This window comes from Mya arenaria, chromosome 3 (assembly GCF_026914265.1).
Source record: "Mya arenaria isolate MELC-2E11 chromosome 3, ASM2691426v1".
Taxonomy (NCBI): domain Eukaryota; kingdom Metazoa; phylum Mollusca; class Bivalvia; order Myida; family Myidae; genus Mya; species Mya arenaria.
The window spans coordinates 82547090-82573370 of record NC_069124.1 but is presented as its reverse complement, the minus strand read 5'-3'; the positions used below and the strand labels follow the sequence as shown (position 1 = coordinate 82573370).

Below are 26281 nucleotides of genomic sequence, written 5' to 3'. Positions count from 1 at the left end.
GCTAGCACGACATTGGACATTGGACATTCAAAATCGAATGTTGTGCTGGCACGACATTGGACATTGGACATTCAAAAGTGAAAGTCGTGCTAGCACGACATTGGACATTCAAAATCGAATGTTGTGCTGGCACGACATTGGACATTGGACATTCAAAAGTGAAAGTCGTGCTAGCACGACATTGGACATTGGACATTCAAAATCGAATGTTGTGCTGGCACGACATTGGACATTGGACATTCAAAAGTGAAAGTCGTGCTAGCACGACATTGGACATTGGACATTCAAAATCGAATGTTGTGCTGGCACGACATTGGACATTGGACATTCAAAATCGAATGTTGTGCTGGCACGACATTGGACATTGGACATTCAAAATCGAATGTTGTGCTGGCACGACATTGGACATTGGACATTCAAAATCGAATGTTGTGCTGGCACGACATTGGACATTGGACATTCAAAAGTGAAAGTCGTGCTAGCACGACATTGGACATTGGACATTCAAAATCGAATGTTGTGCTGGCACGACATTGGACATTGGACATTCAAAAGTGAAAGTCGTGCTAGCACGACATTGGACATTGGACATTCAAAATCGAATGTTGTGCTGGCACGACATTGGACATTGGACATTCAAAATCGAATGTTGTGCTGGCACGACATTGGACATTGGACATTCAAAATCGAATGTTGTGCTGGCACGACATTGGACATTGGACATTCAAAATCGAATGTTGTGCTGGCACGACATTGGACATTGGACATTCAAAAGCGAAAGTCGTGCTAGCACGACATTGGACATTGGACCTTAATAACGGTTTGAAATCATCCGCTGGACACTCATTCATTCTCTGAGGTTTACTTAGATCTGTTCACAAAATGGACGATTCCTTTATAATATCAGGTTTTTTTATTGGTCACCAAAAGTATGCATACCTTGTATAAGTTATATTTTAAACAAAAGTCTTTGATGATTATAAAAGTAATAAAATGTGAAATGAAAGAGCTAGTTAAAGCGCTATTGTTTCTGCGGATTATATTGAGCAATAAAAATATAACACCTTTACTGAACATATTCCGGCTCTCAGCAGGGTGTCCACCTTTGATGGATTAAAAATATCCAAATTGAAATAAGGCGTATGTTGTATATCAACAATTAAAGCAATAAACACAATTTATGAGTAAAAGAAAACACAATCGATTGCAAAATTGCGTCCCACCAAACAATAATTCATATTGAGGTTATACAATTACAATTGTAAAGGATCATTATTTAGTGATATATCTACTGCCTTTATGTATACAATGAATATATGTACAATTTGGATTTCAATTTATTGGGGCTAACATCTGCAACATTTTATAAATGTCGCACTCAATAAATGTTCAAATATAAAACAAGCAGTTCAATTCGACTACAATACTGGCCACATATTATTCAGCTAATGGACGCGTGAACTGCTCAAATCTATCTTAAAGGACCATTCGAAGTCTCTGTCTATCATGGGTCCAAAATTTATATTTATTACCAAGACAACTAGCCAGCACGACATATTATTTTGAATGCCCAATGTCGTGCTATTTCGATTTTGAATGTCCAATGTCGTGCCAGCACAACATTCAATTTTGAATGTCCAATGTCCAATGTCGTGCTAGCACGACTTTCGATTTTGAATGTCCAATGTCGTGCCAGCACAACATTCGATTTTGAATGTCCAATGTCCAATGTCGTGCTAGCACGACTTTCACTTTTGAATGTCCAATGTCCAATGTCGTGCCAGCACAACATTCGATTTTGAATGTCCAATGTCCAATGTCGTGCTAGCACGACTTTCACTTTTGAATGTCCAATGTCCAATGTCGTGCCAGCACAACATTCGAATTTGAATGTCCAATGTCGTGCCAGCACAACATTCGATTTTGAATATCCAATGTCCAATGTCGTGCTAGCACGACATTCGATTTTGAATGTCCAATGTCCAATGTCGTGCCAGCACAACATTCGATTTTGAATGTCCAATGTCCAATGTCGTGCTAGCACGACTTTCACCTTTGAATGTCCAATGTCCAATGTCGTGCCAGCACAACATTCGATTTTGAATGTCCAATGTCCAATGTCGTGCTAGCACGACTTTCACTTTTGAATGTCCAATGTCCAATGTCGTGCCAGCACAACATTCGGTTATGAATGTCCAATGTCCAATGTCGTGCCGGCACGACAATCGTTTTTGAATGTCCAATGCCCAATGTCGTGCCAGCACAACATTCGATTTTGAATGTCCAATGTCCAATGTCGTGCCAGCACGACTTTCACTTTTGAATGTCCAATGTCCAATGTCGTGCCAGCACAACATTCGATTTTGAATGTCCAATGTCCAATGTCGTGCTAGCACGACTTTCACTTTTGAATGTCCAATGTCCAATGTCGTGCCAGCACAACATTCGATTTTGAATGTCCAATGTCCAATGTCGTGCTAGCACGACTTTCATTTTTGAATGTCCAATGTCCAATGTCGTGCCAGCACAACATTCGATTTTGAATATCCAATGTCCAATGTCGTGCCAGCACAACATTCGATTTTGAATGTCCAATGTCCAATGTCGTGCTAGCACGACATTCGATTTTGAATGTCCAATGTCCAATGTCGTGCCAGCACAACATTCGATTTTGAATGTCCAATGTCCAATGTCGTGCTAGCACGACTTTCACTTTTGAATGTCCAATGTCCAATGTCGTGCCAGCACAACATTCGATTTTGAATGTCCAATGTCCAATGTCGTGCTAGCACGACTTTCACTTTTGAATGTCCAATGTCCAATGTCGTGCCAGCACAACATTCGATTTTGAATGTCCAATGTCCAATGTCGTGCCAGCACAACATTCGATTTTGAATGTCCAATGTCCAATGTCGTGCTAGCACGACTTTCATTTTTGAATATCCAATGTCCAATGTCGTGCCAGCACAACATTCGATTTTGAATATCCAATGTCCAATGTCGTGCCAGCACAACATTCGATTTTGAATGTCCAATGTCCAATGTTGTGCTGGCACGACATTCGATTTTGAATGTCCAATGTCCAATGTCGTGCCAGCACAACATTCGATTTTGAATGTCCAATGTCCAATGTCGTGCTAGCACGACTTTCACTTTTGAATGTCCAATGTCCAATGTCGTGCCAGCACAACATTCGATTTTGAATGTCCAATGTCCAATGTCGTGCTAGCACGACTTTCACTTTTGAATGTCCAATGTCCAATGTCGTGCCAGCACAACATTCGATTTTGAATGTCCAATGTCCAATGTCGTGCCAGCACAACATTCGATTTTGAATGTCCAATGTCCAATGTCGTATGTTTAGCTAACTTCACACAGCTACAAAGATGCCAAAAGTAGTCTCCTACAACCGGATTTTTTTTATATATTTTTCCCTTGGGATTAAATGAGTCTCTCTTCGATAGCTATAATTACCGGATATCCAGGTCTGGGGTTTGGGGAATACATATTTCCTCCAAATTTCAGTGCAAAACTTTGAATATTTAAGAAGAAATAAAAAACTTTCAATATACGAAAAACATAGAGTTTACATGACTTCCTGATGTGATTCACACCGTCCACCACTTGTATGTTGCAGACTCGCACGACTACTACCGGAGCCACCCGTCGTCCGTGCCCATCTTCTTGCCCGTGCCCACCGAAATCACCGTGCACCAGGGCGAGACCGCCCACCTCCGCTGTCGCATACAGAACCTTGGACCAAAGTTTGTGAGTATATTTTTGTAAAGTTATTTATATATTATAACATTTAAATCAAATACAACTTAACTCGGGAATACTGGTGGTGGATACTTGATACTGGTGGTGGATACTTGATACTGGTGGTGGATACTTGATACTGGTGGTGGATACTTGATACTGGTGGTGGATACTTGATACTGGTGGTGGATACTTGATACTGGTGGTGGATACTTGATACTGGTGGTGGATACTTGATACTGGTGGTGGATACTTGATAGTGTTGCATCGTGACATCACTGCCAATGAGATCTCCCGCGGAAATCACTGGAGGATAGATGTCTCCCTCTTTTCTGATGAAGATTTTGTTTGTTTTTGTAATGATTTACAACCTACTAAAAATGTTTTTGTATTTTAAATGAATGCAGTTTAAATGGATATATTTGACGGTTTGTGTAACTTGGATGTATTATAAGTACCAGTACGAGGGCCATTCAAACATACGTACACTCATAAATATAAAAGTTTCCGTGATGTAATTTGGTGTAAACGCTTAGAAGAACCTCAGACTAATTTTAAATTTTAAAAGACTACATTTTAAAAGTCTACATTTTTGACAGTTATCATTTATTAAAATTTGCCGTTTCCTTTCATGTGCAAATGTCTAATTGCATATTCTAACTGCAATGTATCCCCTTTAATAAAAACGAGAGGAAATACAAGTGATATAATAACGGTGTATTTATAACGTGAACGGTTAGATATATGTACCGCACTGTTTAATTTAAAATCAGTTAAGTTCCTCTTCATTTTTCAATATTAAATTATTCCAGTATTCTTCTTTGGCCAGTTTCAATAAAGATCTTAGTAGATTTTTGTCGTAAATTATCGAAGTGTCATAGTTCCATGATTTCGCTATAAAGTTGTGTTAAATGAACTTTATCGAGTATTTAACGTGAACACACAATTTAGGAAATTAATTAAATCCATGAGTAGCCATTTGGAGGTTATACAGATATCAGATTAAAGTTACGAAACAGATCCTTCTTTTAAGGCCCTAGAGACCTGTTTGATCATGTATCTTTATCGTAACTACAGTTATCTTGAATCCGTATAAACGGCACAAATATCATAAGGTTGATTTTTTTCAATTTTATGTTCAATTGGCACGATTACGTAGCAAAATAACAAAAATAAGACAATAAGATAACTAAAATTTACGAAAAAACGGTCTAAGATCTTGATAAAAACGGGCCATGTGTGTTCTTGACGCATCTGTGAAAGCATATGGATCATCCACCATTGAAATCGAATCATATTGATGCCAATAGTCAATACCGTACCACTGATTCACAATCACTTTACGTTGAACCCGCTTTCCTTTAGGTTGTATGGAGGAAGGCAGACGATGAGTCCCCGTTGACGCTCGGCAAAATGACGTTCACCCCGGACTCGGACGTAGAGGTGCAGCTGGAGGAGATCCCGGGACACGAAGAAGGCGAGGAGGAGAGCCGCTACGACCTCGTCATCAAGAACGTCTCCCAGGATCAGGCCGGCGTGTACGCCTGTCAGATCTCGGCCACCAATAACTATACCCAGAACATCACACTTCACGTCCTCGGTGAGTAGACATTCTGGTATTAAGTGTAAAACCTGTGTATGATTGTCGAACGCAATTTTAATATAAGTTCGGTTTTAAACTCATCTGTTTACATAAAAGTTATTGTACTTTGTGATGCGTAATTTAAAAAGTGTGGCCATGAGATAAAAATGAGTTGTCCAATTAGTAGCAAAATGCATTTAAGTCACTTTCATTAACAGATCCGGTTAAGTACAAGCCGGAGCTTGAACTGACGGGCACGGAATACGTGAGTCTCATGGAGGACATCCGCCTCGTGTGTAATGCCACGGGCGCCCAGACCGCCCCGGACGCCGTCGACTGGTTTTTCAACGGCGAGCCCATCACCGACACACGGGGCCCCTGGCAAGACAGGCTCGTGCGACTCAATAACAAGCCCATACCCGGGCGATCGTTAATCAGTGAACTCATAATAAAGCGAGCTACGATGGAGGACAGGGGACACTATGTGTGCCGATTGACTAAGAAATTAGCCAAGGGATTTAAAGTGCATATACTTAATGGTAGGCCTCCGGATTATAGTTATGGTAAACATCGGTTACGGATGTATTTCAATGTCGTATTTTTAAAAAAATTAGATTGTTAAATACTCATTTCAATCATTTTACGAATAATATCAATAATGGCTTAGACAGACTATATGAAGTCCAATGACAGACAGAACGCCGTAAAATTTAAGTTTGTTTTGTTTCAAGCCTTATATTTTCGCTTTACTTTTCAGATAAAAAGAATCATAAAGAACCTAAACGAGGTAAGTGAATTTGGTTTGAATGTATCGAAGTTTAAAAAACGCAATTTTACAAATGAAACATTACTCTCTATCAGATAGTTTACACATGGAGGCACCTTTTGAAGAACATTTTAACAAGTGAAATATATCTTATTTGTGTTGTCCACAGACATGCTATCAGAGGGCTACTCGATGGGTGAGGAGACGCAGCCTCCCTCACAGGAGTCCAGTCACAGTAGCAGTGGGGCGGCGGCGTTCTGGCCACATACGCACATTTTCACTGTCCTCATGTTGTGTTTGAAGCTTACATACGGAAGCCTCGGGTCCTAACAAGAAGCCGTGTCAGTGTCATGAAACTTTAGTATCCGTTTACTGGAGGTCATATGCAGAGATTCAGTTTAGAGATGTCACACTCGGGAATCTGGATGGACCGTGTTACCAGGCAACCGATGGACCATATGTGGCCAGTATATTGTTTTAATGTGAATCAGTGATCTTTTAACTCAGTGCTAGAATGAAGACGGGAATTCATATTGGTGTGCATGATTTAAACGTGTAAAGGATAGTTTGTAATCTCATACACTATCAGATTGGAAGGCAAATTGATAGCTCCAACATTCTACATCCACAAGAAAAGAAGCCGCACTGATTGTCATTGATATACGAGGTTTCCCACTGTATTGTATTTTGCGTGCAAAAACTTACGGCATGCTCATGCTTTACGATGCTAGATTAGGCTCAAATTTCTCGAACATTTTAGTCCCTTTTAGGTATCATTTGTGTAATATTTACATTCTTATTATTTTTTGAAGAGATTTTATTAATGATATAAATATTTAACCATTATTTTCGGTAAAATCAAATAAGTAATAAATTTGGGTTAAAAGTAAATGAAATAAGCTGCTTTAGCTTGCAACGCTTAAGAAATATCGAGAAATTGGTGTCTAAAATGTATACACGATTATGTATTTGCAAAAACGGAACATTACAAAACTATAAAAAAAACGAATTGGTTTTACTCGTATACATGTAAGTATAATTGTAATTATTAAATACATGTATTTTAAAGTCAATGCAAAGAACATTTCCATGCGTTTAATTATTGACCTTGAGCGATGTAGTGAGATACACCACGTCGAGGTATCCAGAATAAGGCGTGGTTCGAATCATATTTTATGTATAATTGTCCATTTTTGACCAACATCCATTTACATCATTCGCCATGTGTATATAAGTTTATAAGATGTACATATTGTCCAAGTTATAATTAATTTATATATTGTCATATGCTGTTTAGTGCGATCATATTCTCTAAAAAATAACAAACAAAAATTATTACGACTTGAATAAGATGATCAACCAAACACGATCATCGACCAATATTTCCTGCGGTGTTTTAATGTTACCTCAATTCAGTTTTTTTGTCTATTTGTTATACACATCAAAGGAGACGATCAAGTAAAGGGACTATTTTTATTAGCTGTACAAGAAAAATGAGCCAAATCCGCTACAAGATGAAGGTCTTGAATTATATTGAAGTGTTTCATAGAATTGTAGTTTATGTACGTCTGATCAATTCCTGTTAATACGGGTTTCAGTGATATTTCATGTTGTGAATATCTATGATTGTGTTGTTTATACGTTCTTGTATCTTGTACATTCATTTGTTATGTAATGATGAATTACACGTTGTTTATAATAAATCGAAATTACCGATCTGTGTTGCTGTATATTTAGTTATTTTCACAAATCCTAGAATTATGAGGTTCTGTATGTTATTTTGCGTATAAAAAAAATTGGTGTATACATGTTATTCGGCGTATAAATGCAAGTTGGAGTATAAATATATTTTGGTGTCTAAAAATAATTCGGCGAAAATATGTAATTTAGTTTATAAATGTTATTTGGTGCATTAATGTAATTCGGTGCATAAACGTGATTCGGCGTATAAATGTAAAACCCCGTCACACTCTGGCGACTTTCGGCTACGAGTTGTTGCTAGTTCCAACTCGCCTAAACTCTTCAGGTGTCGTGTTGGACTCGAATCCTTGTCGTTGCATGTCGAAGACATGTCTCCATAGAAGGAAAGCACTCGGCAAGCAGTGGCGAGAACTTTAAACGGTTTAACATTGTCGTACGAGTTTTTGTCTCGTACACATATAGAAGACATGTGGTAGGGGTGTCGAACAAACTCGAACACTTGTTGTAGACATGTCTTCACTTGTCACCGCTTCTCGCCGCGTCAAAAAGTCGCTCGACAATCTACGAGTTCAGCAGTGACTCAGGGAGTCACTACTACAATCTCTGCTCGAGGTTCGTTCGAGTTGTTGTGAGTTTGTACGTACCCCTTCGACATCTCCTCGCGACTTCCGGCGAGTTCAATGTGATCATATCAAGAATATAACATAAACGTCACTGCGCTTGCAAGGGGTAAACATTGTTAGACTAGAAGAGAAAAGGAAAGGCGCCGTAAAGACAAAATGTGGTTGTGGAACAAGATGTTGAGTCAGCACCCCCTGAACCAACACCTCCTTTAAATTGCTACGAAGCGTCACCTACGCTGATCAACTAAATTTTGGTCTTGATGTGCAGCACCATTTGTATTTATACCAACTTCGCCATGTGTCGTCCTTTCTCGTACATTCTTGTAGCTCACTCTTAATAACTCGTCATGATATCGTGTTCATATCGGCATAACTCGTATACATCTCTGTGATTGTCGAAAGAGTGTCGTACACATATCGTGTTATTTAAACTCGGGTTTAACAGAAGAATCTCGTACTACTCTCGTATTCACATGGAGCAGGTGTCGAACTGATGTACTCAGCATAGGAATCCGCGATCATCTCGTGGCATTTTTTGGCGAGTTATAATTCACCAGCACTCGTGGTAACTCGCGGATGCAAGTCGTGACAGTGTGACAGGGTCTTAAGTAAGAGTATACATATTATTCGGCGTATACATGTAATTTGTTTAACGGTCCAATGCCATGGCATGTTTGTTCAAACACTGCCCAAGTCTCACAGGTGACCTGCCTCGTCGGTATCGTGTTTACATAGACGGGGAACCAGCTATGAGAACAACTTGGTCAAAACCACCAAACCTGCAGCTGAGAGTAGTTACCTACAGCACCTGCTATATCAATAATACAATAGAAACTGCATGTCCCATGCAGAAGTCAACATTTGAAATCGAAAACCCTTTCTAGCGACACAAGGTTAGGGTTGAAGTGACACACGCAAGGTACAGACAGCATAGACAAACACTACATGCATTAAAACTACTTTATCAATATATGTTGGGGTGACCACCGGTCAGTGAAACACGAGTTCACTTTGGATTTGAACGCAGCCTCACCTTAAACAAAATGTATTATTAACTTTTAAAGTGAAATTATAAGCCAAACGGGAGTCATGGCCCTGGGATGTAGATCATGAAGTGCATGGTCGATGTCATTATCGGGGTATGAACGCTGTCGGGCTGATTAAAGCGTGTGGAGTCTGAAGGCAACGTCATGACGTCATGAGAACGGGAAAACGTAAACAACTGCATAGTTGATTTTTAGCGTAAAATTGCAACGTTAGTGACAACTATAATCTAACAAAGTCATAAGTTAAACATGTCGTTTTAAGTTTTTCGTGGCCTTCTGACACTGTTAAAACAGAAACACCATGAACAATTTTCAATGAACATGTATATTAATACGCGATCGAGCATATCCGAAGATGTTGCGTTCATCGGATGATAATCACAATTGCCTAAAGGCAGTTCATTTAAGGAATGGAAGATAACGTGTAGATTAAACACGCATAGAAGCTATGTCCTTGACAGGTTCTTGTGCAAGCAGCATTCGAGATAGATCAAATCATTGTCCATCACTCCCTGGACATATATGGTACTAGACAGTCATGTAGACCTCTACGAAGTTAACTCATAGTATTCCTCATGGCAATATACCCGATTTTATATATGGTAACCCACGTTTCGTAAAGAAACATTTGGTTTGCAATCTATGCTTGGTAGAGCTTGGTATGAAGCCTCTACGCTGTTTCCTAACCAGTGCCCCGTTCGACTTAATACGGATAGAGTGGAATTGAGCATTTGCTTTTAATACCAAATGTTACTATAGCAGGTGTAATTTGAATTAACGCCTAATTCACAAGACAGTCTATATTTACTCTCTACTATGAGTACAAATGGTTTGGCCTTTCCTCAAACTGAAATGTCTATGGGTTAAGTCCTATTCGGTGTTTATTTGTTTTCCGACTATTGGGACTCTCTATAGCAGACTACATATTGGCGACAATTGGATCAAAATGTGTTTCAATCAAGTTATTCATTTATTATTCTGACGAATCACCAATCAGTAACTGAGAAGCTCTTACGTTTACATTAATTCGTAAATTCATGCTTAGAATATCCTCTTTTTCAAAAGCGTTACAAACGCTTTTTGCCAAAATGAAGCACGTTATTTCTGTAGTTTGTCCGTCCGTCCGACCGTCCGTCCTCTCGGTTTCCGATCAATGATTGAATAACGTTTAGGCTCAGAGGAAGGCAGATTGGTTATGGCCAGCAGATGAACCCTATTGATTTTGAGGTTAGTTGGTCAAAGTTCAAGGTCGTGGTGACCTCTAGCTGAAAATCAGTTTCCGTTCAATAACTGAAGAACGTTAGGCCCAGAGACCAATTGGCATCAATTCTATCTCGCAGTGATCCATTTCATGTATATACTTTGTTCTTTAAAAATGCTTCAGAATAATATTTTCAAACTTAATGGAAAGTTGGGGTAGGTCACCACATGTTACATACGCCAGGCTATATGTCCGTAGAGGCTCAAATACTAATCGTTATCTGTCCAACAAGGTCTTTCGTGGGCACTTCTCAATTTCCTGTGACAGCTCTATTTTTAAACTAGCATTTTGTTCATAGCACACACGCAAATTAAACGTTCGATATGTGACCAAATAACGCGGGAATGTGCTGACAAAAAGCAATGAAACTTTGAAGTGTTGCTTGACCTCTTCTAGAAGGTAACATACAAAATAATGCTATGCACGACCTATACATGCATGAATTTTCCATATTCTATGACAATTTGCGAAGGTCAGCGACCAAACCATTGAAACACTAGCATAGTCTGTGATGTTTCTGCAAGTGATTCAATGTTTTAGTCGCTGAAGCTTCGCAAATCAGGGTCCGTATTCACAATCTGATGGTTTTGCTTTATTCGATGTCGTATGTTACACTTAAACAGGCCGTGCCATACCTCCAAATATTATGACCGTCACCAAGACCTTCACACATTCAGCCTTATCAAGACCCGAGAGGAAATATGCAAAACACGTACACTTCAGATCGACGTTTTGCGTTGATATCTATAAACATTGTTTCATTTGAAAAAAGTGTTTGTAGATATTTGATTAATTATATAAACAATTAAGATCACATGCACCAACTCATGAACAGATCGCTTTTGAAAAGTATGCCACTGCAATAGCAGATATATAAGCTTATTCACCAACTGTGAATCTCATGAAAAATGTCGAGTTTAGGAAAATGATCCAAATCTCACTGGGGCCGCTATTGGCATGAACGCATTTATTTTAATTCCATCCCGACAGACCGTACTTATAATTGTGAAAAGGGCACTGCAGCGGAGATAGGCAGGATCACTTCTCTGTCTGTTAATATATATGTCACTGTCTTTATGCTGAAATGCAAATATATTGACATTTGCGAGTTGACATTTTGATTGGAACAACACAACACCGTCCATTGTCAGGGTGTCTTTGTGGACCCCAAGCTCCAATTAATCCGGTCGTGATTAAGATGTCCAGACAGAAATATTACAGCATCAGTATTCAGGCGGACCATGGAGGCAATCACTTCCGTCTCGGAATGCAATCAATTACGGCAATTGTCCGCCTGATGAGGACACGGAGACGCGAGGTATGGCGTAATGGGGGGCATTCGTGACTGGAATAAGGCGGGACGGACATGTTTGACCAGTCCATAACAACACGGTCTGGAAATGACAGAATGGTGTTGGTTAGTTTCTGCCTGCTAATTTGATGACTAAGGAAGACTTCGGGACATTTTATTTGTTTGTTTATATCACTGTTGGTTGTGAAGAATTCTTTCTGAACAGTTAAAATGCTATCATTACACTGACATTGTCTTGCAGAGAGAAGTTCAACATTTAAACATACTCAAACGTACCAAATCGATTATCTTAATATGTGTTTATGTGTCTTATGTGTATCAGCAATTATTGCCTGAAACTGGCAATATTATAAATTATGCTCAACAATGGCAAACGCATATTTCAGTTTGAGCTTTTTTTCTTGTAAACATACACATATATGTGACAACTTGCATGCTCAATGGCTCCCAAGGTATTTCTTGAATACTTTATGAGTCCCTTGCGTAGCGAAAAATAAATCATTTATGCAAAGATACGCCCGATTTCACCTAAGTCGATCAAAGATATTATTTAAGGATTTTCTGCCGTCTCTATATGAAATTAATATACGGAAGCAAACGCTTCTGGGAATATTTGGTTCTCAAATTTCCATCTAGAATTCATTGTTGTTGTTTCAGTACTGCATTATTCCAGGGATGGTAGTGCCATTTCGGATTTCATGGAAAACTATTAAGAAAACTTAATTGTACAAAAATGTCACATGACAGGTCAATACAACACCATGTAGACCGAAACAGAAGCCATGTTATAATACATACCGAACGATTTTGCAAAAATAACTAAAGCGGTACTGCTAATGTAAAACAAATTATTATTAACAACCAAATACAACGCTTTTTGCGTTAATGGGCGCGTTACGTAGAGGCCAGCCACTATGCTATAGAAAGGGAGTGTGGGGTAGAGTTAAGGATAGTCCTTCAAGATAATATAACTATTTTTATTTTTACAAATACGACAAACAGACAACAACTATCCGCTTCAAAATATGCACACATGTAGTTATAACACCTAATATAGACGTTTCGAAATCCAAATTGATGTATGGAACCGCCTTGATATTCATGCTCGTAACAGCAACAGGCTAAACGAATTCAAGTCACGTTTAAAAGATAAGTAAAAATGTTCATTTGTTCCGAAATATTGTTTTGCGGGCGACTGTCAAATATCCACCATGCAAAAATAAAAAAATGCTTGCAGTAATCTTAATGCACATATTTCATACAAATTGTCTTCATGCTAATCCTGATTGAGATTGTGGTCAAAGAACAGAAGATCAAGAACACTGTCTTTTATAAATGTACATGTACTACAAGAACATCTCGTATTTGGCGCCTATTGTTTTTGATTTTTTTGGAAATACCCACATAGTTCACGCTTTAACTACAACCGAACTTTTATTTTTAATAAAGAATGAATTAAATGATGAAAACATTGTGCTTTTCCTTGATGTCCAAAAGGTACATTTACAGTTATCAGGCGTTTCTATTGTTTATCGCTCTCAAACACAACGTAATTGGTCTGGAATGTTAGTACAAAGTATTTCATGTAATTTCTTTGGTGGCAACCAATTCTTATTTTCATACTAATTTTTCTTTTTAAGTTTCAGACATTGCCTGCTACTTATGTTGTTATTACTGGTAGATGTGACACATCAAGACTATTTGGATTTTTGTTTACGTATACAGTAAGCTATATACTGTAACAGGACTTCAAGATACATTTCACATTCCATCACCATGAAAAAACCAAATACAATATGAATGATCAAAATCATATTTAACGTATTAACACGTTAGAGACGTCTTCACAACTCGACACTGGTTCCTAACCCTAACAAGGGAAGAAGCTCAGCAGTGTAATACTCGCAGATGCTATACTGCATTATCTCCCCTGTCAGAGGCTTCGCTTATATAGGTGATGATGATCGTCGTCGGCGTTCAATATGTACATGGAATACGTACATCTGTTTACCTGCATGACTTGTATTCATATACGTAATATCATAAGTTATTTCTTAACTTAGATCTATTTCTTTTCTTAAGAACACAGTACATGTGTATTAAACATAAAAAGTATTTTACATAAAATTAATGATGGAAATAAAATCGTTTTAAAAGCCTTAAAAAAGAATGAAATATTTTTTGTTTTTACAAAATCCCGGAACAACATAGACTAAGTATACGCGCAATAACTTGTACTGTGATGTATACAAGTTGTTGTTGTTGTTGTTGTTGTTGTTGTTGTTGTTGTTGTTGTTGTTTTCTGCCTGTGTGATATATTGGCTGCATTCTGGTTTTACCTTGTCACCCTCCCCCCACCGCCAAGTGTGACTTCTGGAGCCGTCCCACAAATACATGTATTACTTGAAAGGCACCAAACTAACCGGTGTTTCTAAAACAAAATCATTTTGAAAACCAATCAAACTCGTCCTAGATTTATCCAATAAATAAATAAAGTTTATTCAAAAAATATATATCACACAATACATATTTGAAATAGGCCAACATGACCCGTGATCAAATCAATGTAATACAATGACTTATATATACATGTATGGCGGAACAAATTGATTGATTTTTTTATATATTCACAGATTTAACAACTATATTCATATAATTAAATAACATTGTCTTTATCGATTATGAGTTATAACTTAACTGTATATCTATCAACCGTATGACTTATGCACAACACTACAATGATACCATGAATTTTGATTAGCAATTCTCGTTACTACTATACTCATTATGTACAAATAACTTCAATAATGTTTTGCTAGTTTGGACTAAGTTTTTAACAGAAAGATAGTCTATGGAATACAAAAATCAGGCTTGTACGTACAAATATGCATGGTTGTCATCGATACTATCCGGTTAATGTGTGTCAACTTATTCCGAATAATTTATTAATATGTTGTATTTCATATATACACTGCACCTCTAGCATAAAGAGTACCGTTATTCAAATACAGTGTAACCGTACACTAAGTCGTGTTTACACTCACACTTAATTTTCTTAATTCAAAAGCATGATATATGTATGCTGATGAGTTTCTTACAGTATTAACGTTTTCGGACTGCAAAAGTTGTACCGCCTTATACATACTAGGCCCAAGTCAATAATATCGTTGTATATATTTATCTCTAATAGTATTATAAAGATTGCATTATATCAAATAAATAGTATTTATATTCAAGTACTTGGCATAAATTACAGATCCTATCTTCTCTTGGTACATTTGACCATCGTCCAGTTTCTATAAGTAAACGATGAGAACTAAGTCTTAACCGTGACATAGCAATTCTATATTTTTCTACATTAACATTATTCAAATATGCTTGGTATTCGAATCTACCAAAAGATGTATAAAACGTTCCTCTAGATGAATCATTCATCCGACTATTAAGATTTTGAATAAAGTTATTTTTGACTCTTTGCTTAAACAAGCTGAAAAATACATTTATATCACCAACACCTTGTGTTAACCATACCACATTGAACCCAAAATTACACAGCATGTCTCTTACACTAGCGGCCCAGTTCTTTTTTCTTGGTCTAATATCAATGTCTCTTAACATCATTTTATACACATTGTTAATAAATTTTCTATCAGAGCATTCTATCACTTTAAACCAGTATTTAAGAATAGATACTTAACGTAGATTAACAAAGTCTAAGCGGCACAGCTCATTATAAACAAAATCGTTCTGCGTTGATGTCTTAACTTTCAATATTGATTTGCAAAATAAAGTATGTATGCGTTCTACACACAATGCATCTGTAAATCCCCAAACCTCACATCCATAAAATAAGATAGGCTTAACCAGCTTATCAAAAACATCTAAAATATGTTCAACGGAAATATTAGTGAAATGAAATAAGTATCTCTTCAACTTGAAAATAGCTTTTTGAGCTTGGCCAGCTAATGTCTTGCAGAGAAGAAAATACCCAGATAACAATATTTGTTAACAATTTAAATATTTCCACCCTCGTAACGGAAGTTCAAATCATTAGGCAGTCTACCGCCTTTTCTAGACACCACTATCTTTGTTTATATCTCTATTCACAATTAATTTCCAGCGTTTACAGTATTGCTCTAGAACATCTAAATTTGATTCCATATCTGCTGGTGGAGTTGCAAAAATAACAATATCGTCTGCGTACATCAACAGGAATATTTTAGTGTGTTTACATTAATGCCATTCGCACCTTTTGTCACAAGCTTTTCTTCTAAATCATTTACATACATTGCAAATAAAAATGGACTCAAACTTTCACCTTGCCTGACACCGAGTAAACATTCAAAGGAATCACCTGTTTTACCTAGTAATTTAACACGTGAGCTAACAGTATTATACATTGTCTTTATAATATTAAATAATTTACCTCTTATACCTAGTCTATATATCTTTTGCCAAATATTTGGACTAACAATATAATCGAATGCCTTGGAATAATCCACAAATAAACAATATAGTTTGTCATTATTATTTAAGCAATGATTTATTAATGCGTTTAGAACAAAAAAATTGTCAACAGTGCCCATCTTTGCTCTAAAACCTGCTTGAGCTTCGACGTACACATAATAATTCTCAGCCCATCTTGTTAAGCGAGTATTAATAATTTTGGTGAACAGTTTTCCTATAACATTTAATAAAGTTACTCCTCTAAAATTACTTACTTCACTAACACTTCTTTTTTGTGTATAGGCACTATATAGCCTTCTCCCCATGATTTAGGAAAATAGCCTACTTCTAATATTTTATTAAAAAGGTTTGTTTATACTAAAGTAAATATATTCTTACCATAATACAAGAATTCATTAATAATTCTATCAGGGCCTCCACTTTTCCCCAGATTCAATTCTGAAATGCCTTTATCTATATCAACAATAGTAAATGGTTTGTCTAATTCTGCAAACATAGTTTTCATTTCACTCCCTAATAGTTGATTATTAAAAAAGAATACATCTTCATCAGCCTGAAAAAAATCTGCTCTCAGGATTATTTATAGCTTTAAAGTATTCAGTAGATGTTTCTGATGAGATATTCTTTGGTGATTTATGTGTATTCCAATACAACCAACTTAGCATTTTTAAAACATGCCTTTAACAAATCTTGGGTTTTTATTCTACTTCCATTGTAATTAAAAGATCTAACATTTTTCTTATACACACTGCTTGCTTGTATCATACTAAATCTATTCTCTGCAGTTTTTTCACGCCTATACATATTTAATTTGTTATAAAAGTATTTTCTACTTTCAATACATATATCTGAAAAAAGGCGTCACCAGCTTTTGCATTTCTATGCAAATCATGACAGCCAGAAAATGTTTTAGAATGTTTCTCAAATAATGGTTTACAAACACTATCTATATGATATAACAATGTCTCTATACATAAGTCTATGTTACTATTTGAAGCAATATTTCTTATATCACTAGTTGTTGTACATGGTTTATAAAATCAATATCATTAATATTTCTCATATAGACATCTTTATGTTCTGTGTTCCACTTATAATATGCATTCATGTTTAACCCAGGCGCATAACTTTCATTTTGTTCACAATCTATATTATAATCGTTTTGGTTAACATTATTTAACAATGAAAATTCTATTAGACAGTGATCAGATAAAATATTTGGTCCATGATTGACAAAACACTGGAAAACATTTAATAATTGTTCGCTCACAATACAGTAATCTAACACGCTTGACCCATTACAGCCAACATAAGTAAAGTCACCACAATCACCGCATACACGCCCTTTAGCTATTCTCATCCCGGACTGTTTTAAAAATCAATCAACAGTCGTCCCTTCGAATTAACATTTAAATCTTTATTATGTCTGGCTAAAAAAGGATCTGCAATGTAATCATCAGGTAAAATATTTAGATTTGATAATTCAACATTATCATCCTCGACAAAATCATGTAAGGCTCCTGTGCGTGAATTAAAATCGCCTGAATCATAAACGTATATTTATCATCTCCCCCTGCGCTCTAAAAATGGGCGATATTGTCTAAAATATTGTCAAAAGTACTATTTTGTCCAAGTGCATTTCTGCCAATGAGAATCATTTTGTTGCATAACATAGCATTAAGCGGACGATATAGAAAGCGTTGAATAGTGCGGACGAAATGAACAAAGAAATGGTGTGAAAACTGCGGCCATTAAAGACAAAGAAGGAAATCTAATACATGTGTTTTCCTTGATTCGCGTAAGCTGAATGTTGCAAATTTTAAGATTTTTTTATTTGAATTAATATATAACATGTTATAAGAACTTGTATTTGTTTATTATTAACTCATTTTTATTAACGAAAATTCGGCTTTTTGTGACGAAAGTAAGATAATTTTGCCAAAAATAAGCACATATAAACATAGCATTTATTTGAACTAATATAAAATACATTGTAAGAGCGTTTAGTTGTGGATGAATTACTTTTCTAATCATAAGCGATACAGAGTATCCATCTACATCCAGGCCACACCACGTGGAGGCGCTCTTGCCATGGCCCGTGTGTTGTTGAATTAATGAATGAATTAGTTAGTGAGTTCGTAACTGAATGAATCAATAAATAAATAAATAAATAAATAAATAAAATACATGCTTAAATAGAACAAAACTCTTCAATAGTGCGGACGATATGGAATTACAACAAATCTCATTAAATCTGTTTGAATAGAGCTGACGACATAGAAATAGAACAAAACTCTTAACACTTTATTTTTGGTCATTTAATCCAAAGACATTATTTTGCAAGTGCGGACGACAAAGTAGTAGAACAAAACTCAACAACTCATCTGTTTCAATAGTGCGGACGATATAGAAGTAGAACAAATATCTTTACGCATTAATGTTGGTCATTATTTCTTTATACATATGTTTCAATAGCGCGGACGACATAAAATAGAACAAATTTCAATTTAGTATCTATCGGAATATTGCGGACAACATTGAAATAAAACAAATCTCAATATAGTATCTATTGGAATACTGCGAAGGATATGGAAGTAGAACGAACCTGAACCATACATATGTTTGAATAAGTCACGTGATCTAGGCGCGAACACTCGAATTTTGAATGTGAAAATAATTTTGGAATTAATTAAAAATAAAAGCTTTATAAGATTAGTTGAGTTGCGGCTTTTAATGTATTTTAGTGCATGGAACACATTCACAATGAAATATAATGACTAAATCTAAAAATAAAAAGAGAAAAGATAGAAATTGTAGTGACAATGAAACCAATATCCGGAAAATATGTAAACAAAGAGGCCCGTCCGGATATTCGGACACTGGAATTACATCTGTAAGTGATATTCTAAACAGGACTAATTCTGTGCTTTACGGTGATGAGAATTTAGACGGTAGTGTATTTTTGAGCACAGTTAGTGGAGTTACAAAGGTCAGTACAGTCATGGCAGAAAGCAGCAGTGAACCTACAAACCGGGACTTGTTGAATGTGTTGAATGCCGTCAATGGTAGGCTTGAAACCGTAGAAAAAAAGTTAGGGGCCATTGAATCCTTAGAAAAAAGAATGGCATCTTTTGAGGTCGACATAAAAAAGTTGTGGGTAGCGCTGGATGACCGAGTGAAGAAAGTTGACGCGAGAGTAATACGTCTCGAAGACAAGGTGGAGGGGGTCGATATGCACGCGGCTGTCCTGACAGAGCGGATGCAGAATCTGGAAAAGGAGAGAGATACTCTGCGTGACGACGTCTCATATCTGCAGTCTCAATCTATGAGAAACAACTTGGTTTTCACCGGGATGCCCGAGGATAACACCGACGGGAACGAGCAAGCGGAAGCGACAGAGCGGAAGCTGCGTCGGCATCTCCAGGACGCCTTCAAGATCGCCCGTGAGGTAGCGGACAGTATTCGTTTTGAGAGGGTTCACCGGTCACCAGGTTCCCCAGTTGCGGGCAAGACCAGGAATATTATTGCAAAGTTTTCTTTTTTCAAAGACCGGGAAATGGTTCGTAAATCATGGAAACAGCTTGATGGGACCCAGTTTCGGGTTTTTGAACAATTCCTCCCGGATGTCATTCAGAAGAGAAGGAAGCTGGTTCCCCAGATGAAAGAGGCGAGGCGGCTGGGTAAGAGGGCTTACCTAGCCTACGACACACGGTTGAGGTGACTTCCGGTGGTAGCGAAGGGTCACTTCCTCTTCTTCTCGTGAAGAAAATATTTTTTCTCTCAATATCCAGGACCAATTTTGAACTAAATTTTTGTGCATATAATTTATTACATTATTTTCTCGAGTATGATAGATGCAAAATCACATTTCAGCTATTTTTGGTAAATTTATTAGATTTTCTGTGTGAACCGGAAGTAGGTCAGGAAACTTCCGTCATTTTTCTTTTTCCCATGATGCAATATGGAAATGTAAACATCCTGAAACCCTTTTTTTTCAACTTTTAAGTAAGTAAAATGCTTTTTAAAACACAATATTGTTTTTGGTTTCATAGCAGTTTCTTTGCTAGTAAATAAATTGATATCTTTACCAGAGTCTCACCATTTTTGTAAGGACAATGCCCCTGTTCTTCTTCGAAGCAGCCCGCCGTCTCTCCCCACCCAGTTCATCACTAGCATGAAGCTCTACATGGGAAACATCAAAGGCCCAGTATGTAGGAACAAGCTGGTTCTACTGTACCTTTGCTCCCTACTCCTTGCGGAGTCCTATGCACCTGAGCCTAATCCAGGACCAAGACCCCCCAAGTTTCTGTGTGCGGTGTGCGGCAAGGCCTGCAAATGGACAACACCCTGCATTTGTTGTGATACTTGCGATTGCTGGTACCATCAGGCATGTATGGGAATGAATGACCAGGTATTTAACGCCTTAGCCAACTACAGTTGGGAATGTGTTCAGTGTGGCATACCAAACTTTTCAACAGGAATATTTGATAGTACAATATTTGATACAAGCAACAGTTTCCAATGTAACAACTACTGACAGTGAGATAAGCTTTTCCTGCCCAAACGCCACATCTTCACCTCATAAACGTGTTAACTCTACTTCTTACCAAGCACCAGATCAGCGTAACGACCTACCTATGAGAATCTTGTTATTGAATTGTCAGTCTATTAAGAGCCCAGGGAAGACTGGACAACTAAAGAACATGATCACAGCATCACAGGCAGATATCATCATAGGCACAGAGTCATGGTTTGATGAAAGCATCTGTTCGGCTGAAGTCTTTCCACCCAACTTCACTCCATATAGACGTGATCGCTCTACCGGCTCACAAGGTGGCGGAGTGTTCATCCTAGTATCAAACAAGTATACAAGTGACAGTCCCGTGGAACTCACTGATGAATCCAATATCGAGATGGTATGGTGTAGGCTGAAGGTCATAGGATCGCGACACTTGTACATAGGGGCTTTCTACAAACCACCTTCAACGTCTGACCCCGAGTATTTAGAATGCCTAGCCAACACACTTAGTAGAATTCCTAGCAACGCCCACCTTTGGCTAGGAGGCGATTTCAACCTTGCTGATATTAACTGGAAACATGAATGTCCCACCGCTTATGCTTCTAATGCAAAACAGTGTCAACAGCTTATTGATATAACCAAAGATGCCTATCTTGAGCAAGTAGTGGATTCTCCAACCCGCATTACTGCATATTCAAGCAACATCCTTGACTTGTTCTTCACCAACAACAAATCACTTATCAACAAGTGCGAGATCCTACCCGGTATTGGTGACCATGAAGCAGTCTTCATTGAATCCAGCCTCAGACCAATGGAAGCTAAGAAGTGTCCTAGAAAAGTCCACCTATACAAACATGCAGACTACAACAGCATTAAAGTACATTTGGATTCCAACTATAATCAATTCATTAATGAGACGAGTGACTATTCTGCTGATAAAACCTGGACTACTTTTGAAATGGCTCTGAAATCACTTATAGAAAAATTTATTCCATCTAAAGTGATAAAAGGTGACAAACTGAAGAAGCCATGGATAGATAAGAACATTCGCTCAAAACATAGGAAACTAAAACGTTTATACTCAAAACAAAAAGCAAGTGGAAAGGCTGAAGACCGCCGGAAATATGAAAAGGCTAGAAGCACCACGCAGAAACTAGAACGCCAAGCTTATTGGAAACATGTCGAAGACCTAATAGAGGGTGATGATGACGAACTAGACCAACCACCCAAGAAACAGAAAAAGTTTTGGGCCTATATTAAAGCTCTTCGTAAGGATAGCTGCGGCATTGCACCCTTGAAGGACAAAGGGAAACTACACAATGAGCCGATAGACAAAGCAAACATTCTGAATCAACAGTACCAGTCTGTCTTTATCCAAGAAAACAACTCAAATACACCAACACCCGATGGAGATCCATACCCATCCATGAATGACATAGAAGTAACACCAGAAGGAGTACTAGCTTTGTTAAAGAAACTTAACCCCAACAAGGCCACAGGTCCAGATATGATACCATCCAGAATCCTTAAAGAATTAGCCGACCAGTGTGCACCATACCTCAGCACGATCTTCAATAAGTGCCTACAGTCTGGGGAGGTCCAATCCATCTGGAAAACTGCCAACGTTTCTGCCATTTTCAAGAAAGGTGAACGTTTTAAGGCCAGTAATTACAGACCAGTGTCCCTAACCTGCATATGCTGCAAACTTCTTGAGCACATAGTTGTAAGCAACGTTATGAAGCACTTCGACAGTCACGGTATCCTCACAGATAGCCAACATGGCTTCAGACGTAAGCGTAGCTGTGAAACCCAACTTGTAACACTGGTTGATGAACTCATATCTTCTATGAGTAAAGGAAAACAGTTTGACCTCGCCGTACTCGACTTCTCCAAAGCGTTCGACAAGGTGCCACACAGACGACTCTTGGCTAAACTAGACCACTACGGTATTCGAGGAACTACTCTGCCTTGGATTAGTAATAATTTCTCGAACAGTTACGATACATACACTGATGTTAAATTTAAATGGGATAATACTCTACGTGAACAATTTCGCACTGGGATTATTACAAAATTACCTGTGTTCGATGATATTGTTGATTGTATAAACTGTTCAAATAGATTGTCAATTAATGATGTTTTAGATAGATTTACGGCTACAATCCGCAGTGTCGCGGACCCGTTATTTTCTAAACGTTGTACTTACAGTAACAAACCATTGTTTGATATTGATAGTTGTACGAAAAATGCAGATTGGTTTGATAATGAATGTGTTAATGCACGGCGATTATACCAAGAAGCTTTACATATTTTTAATTCGATTAAAACCGATATTAATAGAGCTAGTCTCTGTGCACAAAAGAAGATTTACTTCGTAAAAAGAAAAACTTTGCTTATCGTCAAAAAATGAAGGATATTGAGAATTTAAGAAAAAATAAACCTAGAGAATTTTGGAAATTTTTTAAATCAAAAAATAAAGTTAATAATTGTAATATCCCTTTGGAAGATTTTAAAACATTTTTTAAAAATCTTAGCAACAATACGTTTGATTGCAATAACGACGAGGCTGAACAGTTTTGTTCAAGTAATGATTTTGATGAAGATAACTCTACATTTCCAGAGTTAGACCAACCTATTTCTATTATTGAAGTATGTAACGCAATAAAGCATTTAAAACGAAATAAATCGGCTGGTAGCGACTGTATATTAAATGAGTACTTTATTGAATGCGCTGACATATTAACAAGCCACTTTTGTGATGTATTTAATAGCATTTTAGCGTCTGGTTTTTTTCCAGAAAAGTGGACAGAAGGTGTCATCATTCCACTCCATAAAAAAGGTTCTGTTAATGATGTCAATAATTATAGAGGAATTACACTTGTTAGTTGTTTTTCAAAAGTATTTACAACAATTCTAAATAAGCGCATCGAGTCATTTTGTGAGGCTAATGCCACTATTTCGGATGCACAATTCGGATTTCGAAAAGGTTGCTCAACAGTTGACGCAATTTATATTTCAATGTCTATTGTGCAAAAATATATCAATGATAATAAAAGATTATATGTTATTTATGTCGACATGTTGAAGTGTTTTGATAGTATTTATCGCAATGCTCTGTGGCTTAAGTTGTATAAATCTGGTATAAAAGGTAAATTACTTAGAATAGTGAAAGATATGTATGAAAATGTTAAATCTTGTGTGAAATCATGTACATCTTACTCTGAATACTTGAGTTATGCCGTTGACCTGCGCCAGGGGGAGGTTATGTCCCCGATTCTTTTTCCCTGTTTGTAGAGGACTTAGAACTATATATGCAAGATAGCATCACTTCCGGTTTAAGTATTGATGACATTGTTTTAATTATGTTGCTATTTGCTGACGATATGGCCATTTTAGGGAAATCGCCCGAGGAAGTCCAAACCCATTTAAACACTCTTTACTCGTATTGCAAAGCATGGGGGTTAAATGTAAATACATCAAAGACAAACATAATGGTTTTCCGTAAACGGGGTGGAATACGTCGTAATGAGCATTGGACATATAATGGCCATACTATCGATGTTGTTGATAACTTTAATTATTTAGGTACTGTGATAAACTACACTGGAAGTTTTACATTGAATCAAGAGCATTTGGTTGGAAAAGCTCTTAAGGCCATGAATACTTTATTATGTAAATGCAAAGAATACGACCTTAAACCTAAAATATTTTGTCAACTATTTGATTCTTTTGTTGGCTCAATATTGAATTATGCCTGTGAAATATGGGGTTTTAGTAAGTCAAAAGAAATAGAACGTATACATTTAAAATTTTGTAAGCGATTGTTACACGTTAAAATAAACACATGTAATGCTACAGTGTATGGAGAACTAGGTAGATACCCTTTATACATTAATCGATATGTAAGAATTATTAGTTACTGGTTTAAGATTTGCAACAGTAATAACATTATAATAAAGTCCGTGTATAAACAGGCCATTGATGACTGCAATAAGGGTTATATAAACTGGGTTTCTAAGGTAAAAAAAACTGTTAAATGATTATGGTTTTGCATACGTATTTGATAAACCAAATATTGCGCATGTTAATGTATTTATAAACGAATTTAAATGTAGAATTATAGATACATTTAAACAAGAATGGTATGGTAATATTAGTAACAGTTCTGTTTTGGATATGTATAGAATTTTCAAAACTTCCTTTGATTATGAAATATATTTAGATTTAGTTCCAAAGAATTTACGTTTATACTTTGTTAGATTGAGAGTTTCTGCACACCCTTTAAGAATACAAACAGGACGTTATGCACGTTACAATATACCTCGTAACGAAAGATATTGTTTATGTTGTAATAGTAGGGACATAGAGGATGAATATCACCTCATATGTATTTGTCCATGCTATCGTCAGTTACGTGTAACTTATATAAAACGATGCTATTATGTTAATCCATCTGTGTTCAAATTCCATCAATTATTGGTATCATGTGATAAAAAGGAAGTTATGAATGTTTGTAAATATATTAAAGAATCATTTATTATACGCAACTCACTTATAAATAATTTAACTTGATATAGTAGTTATGAAACATTCTCTCACTGCCAAAGTTAACATAATAATTATTTGGTATCCAATTTACATAATATTTTTGCTTATATTTTATTTTATTATATTATGTTTGTAAGTTTAAATACGTGACATGTTTATATGTATAACTATATGTATTACGACGATGTACACATGTATAAGTCGAATAAACTGTCTGTTCTGTTCTGTTCTGTTTTGAATAGTGCGGACGACATAGAAATAGAACAAATCTCAACATATCATTTATTGGAATACTGCGGAATACTTTCGTCAAGAAAATCATACACACTAAACTCTGGGATAAGAATACACTGGGCACCAAATAAAATTGCCTAAGTATTTCACATGTGAAAAAAAACGAATCACATACACACAATAAATATCCAACAAGTGGCACCAAAATTTACAGATATGAATACTGAAAAAATCCTATAAACCAACTAGTGTTAATGCAAACTGTTTAGCCCAATGATTTTGGGCTTCGTGTGAATAAAAAATGCCAATTTAATGCATCAAATTTTTCTAAAACGTAATGGAATAAAGTCCTTCTTTGTCTACATCGTTCGCAGTTTTCAAAACCCTTCTTTGTTTATGTCGTCCGCTTTCTATATCGTCCGCTTAAAGGACCGCGTTTTTGTACTGTCCATACAGTCCGTTT

At 36.7% G+C, this 26281-nt stretch overlaps 1 protein-coding gene across 5 annotated transcripts in view; it reads left to right on the top strand.

Moving 5' to 3' along the window:
- The window catches only part of LOC128226564 (zwei Ig domain protein zig-8-like), a 108780-nt gene extending 100957 nt beyond the window's left edge, over positions 1-7823 (top strand). For all 5 annotated transcript variants that reach the window (XM_052936504.1, XM_052936505.1, XM_052936503.1 and 2 more), the window contains exons 2-6: positions 3638-3768; positions 5125-5359; positions 5560-5880; positions 6099-6128; positions 6277-7823. In XM_052936504.1, the coding sequence (XP_052792464.1) occupies positions 3638-3768; positions 5125-5359; positions 5560-5880; positions 6099-6128; positions 6277-6437 (878 nt within the window). In that variant the 3' untranslated portion in view covers positions 6438-7823. The remainder of the gene's footprint in view (positions 1-3637; positions 3769-5124; positions 5360-5559; positions 5881-6098; positions 6129-6276) is intronic.
- The last annotated feature ends 18458 nt before the right edge of the window (positions 7824-26281 follow it).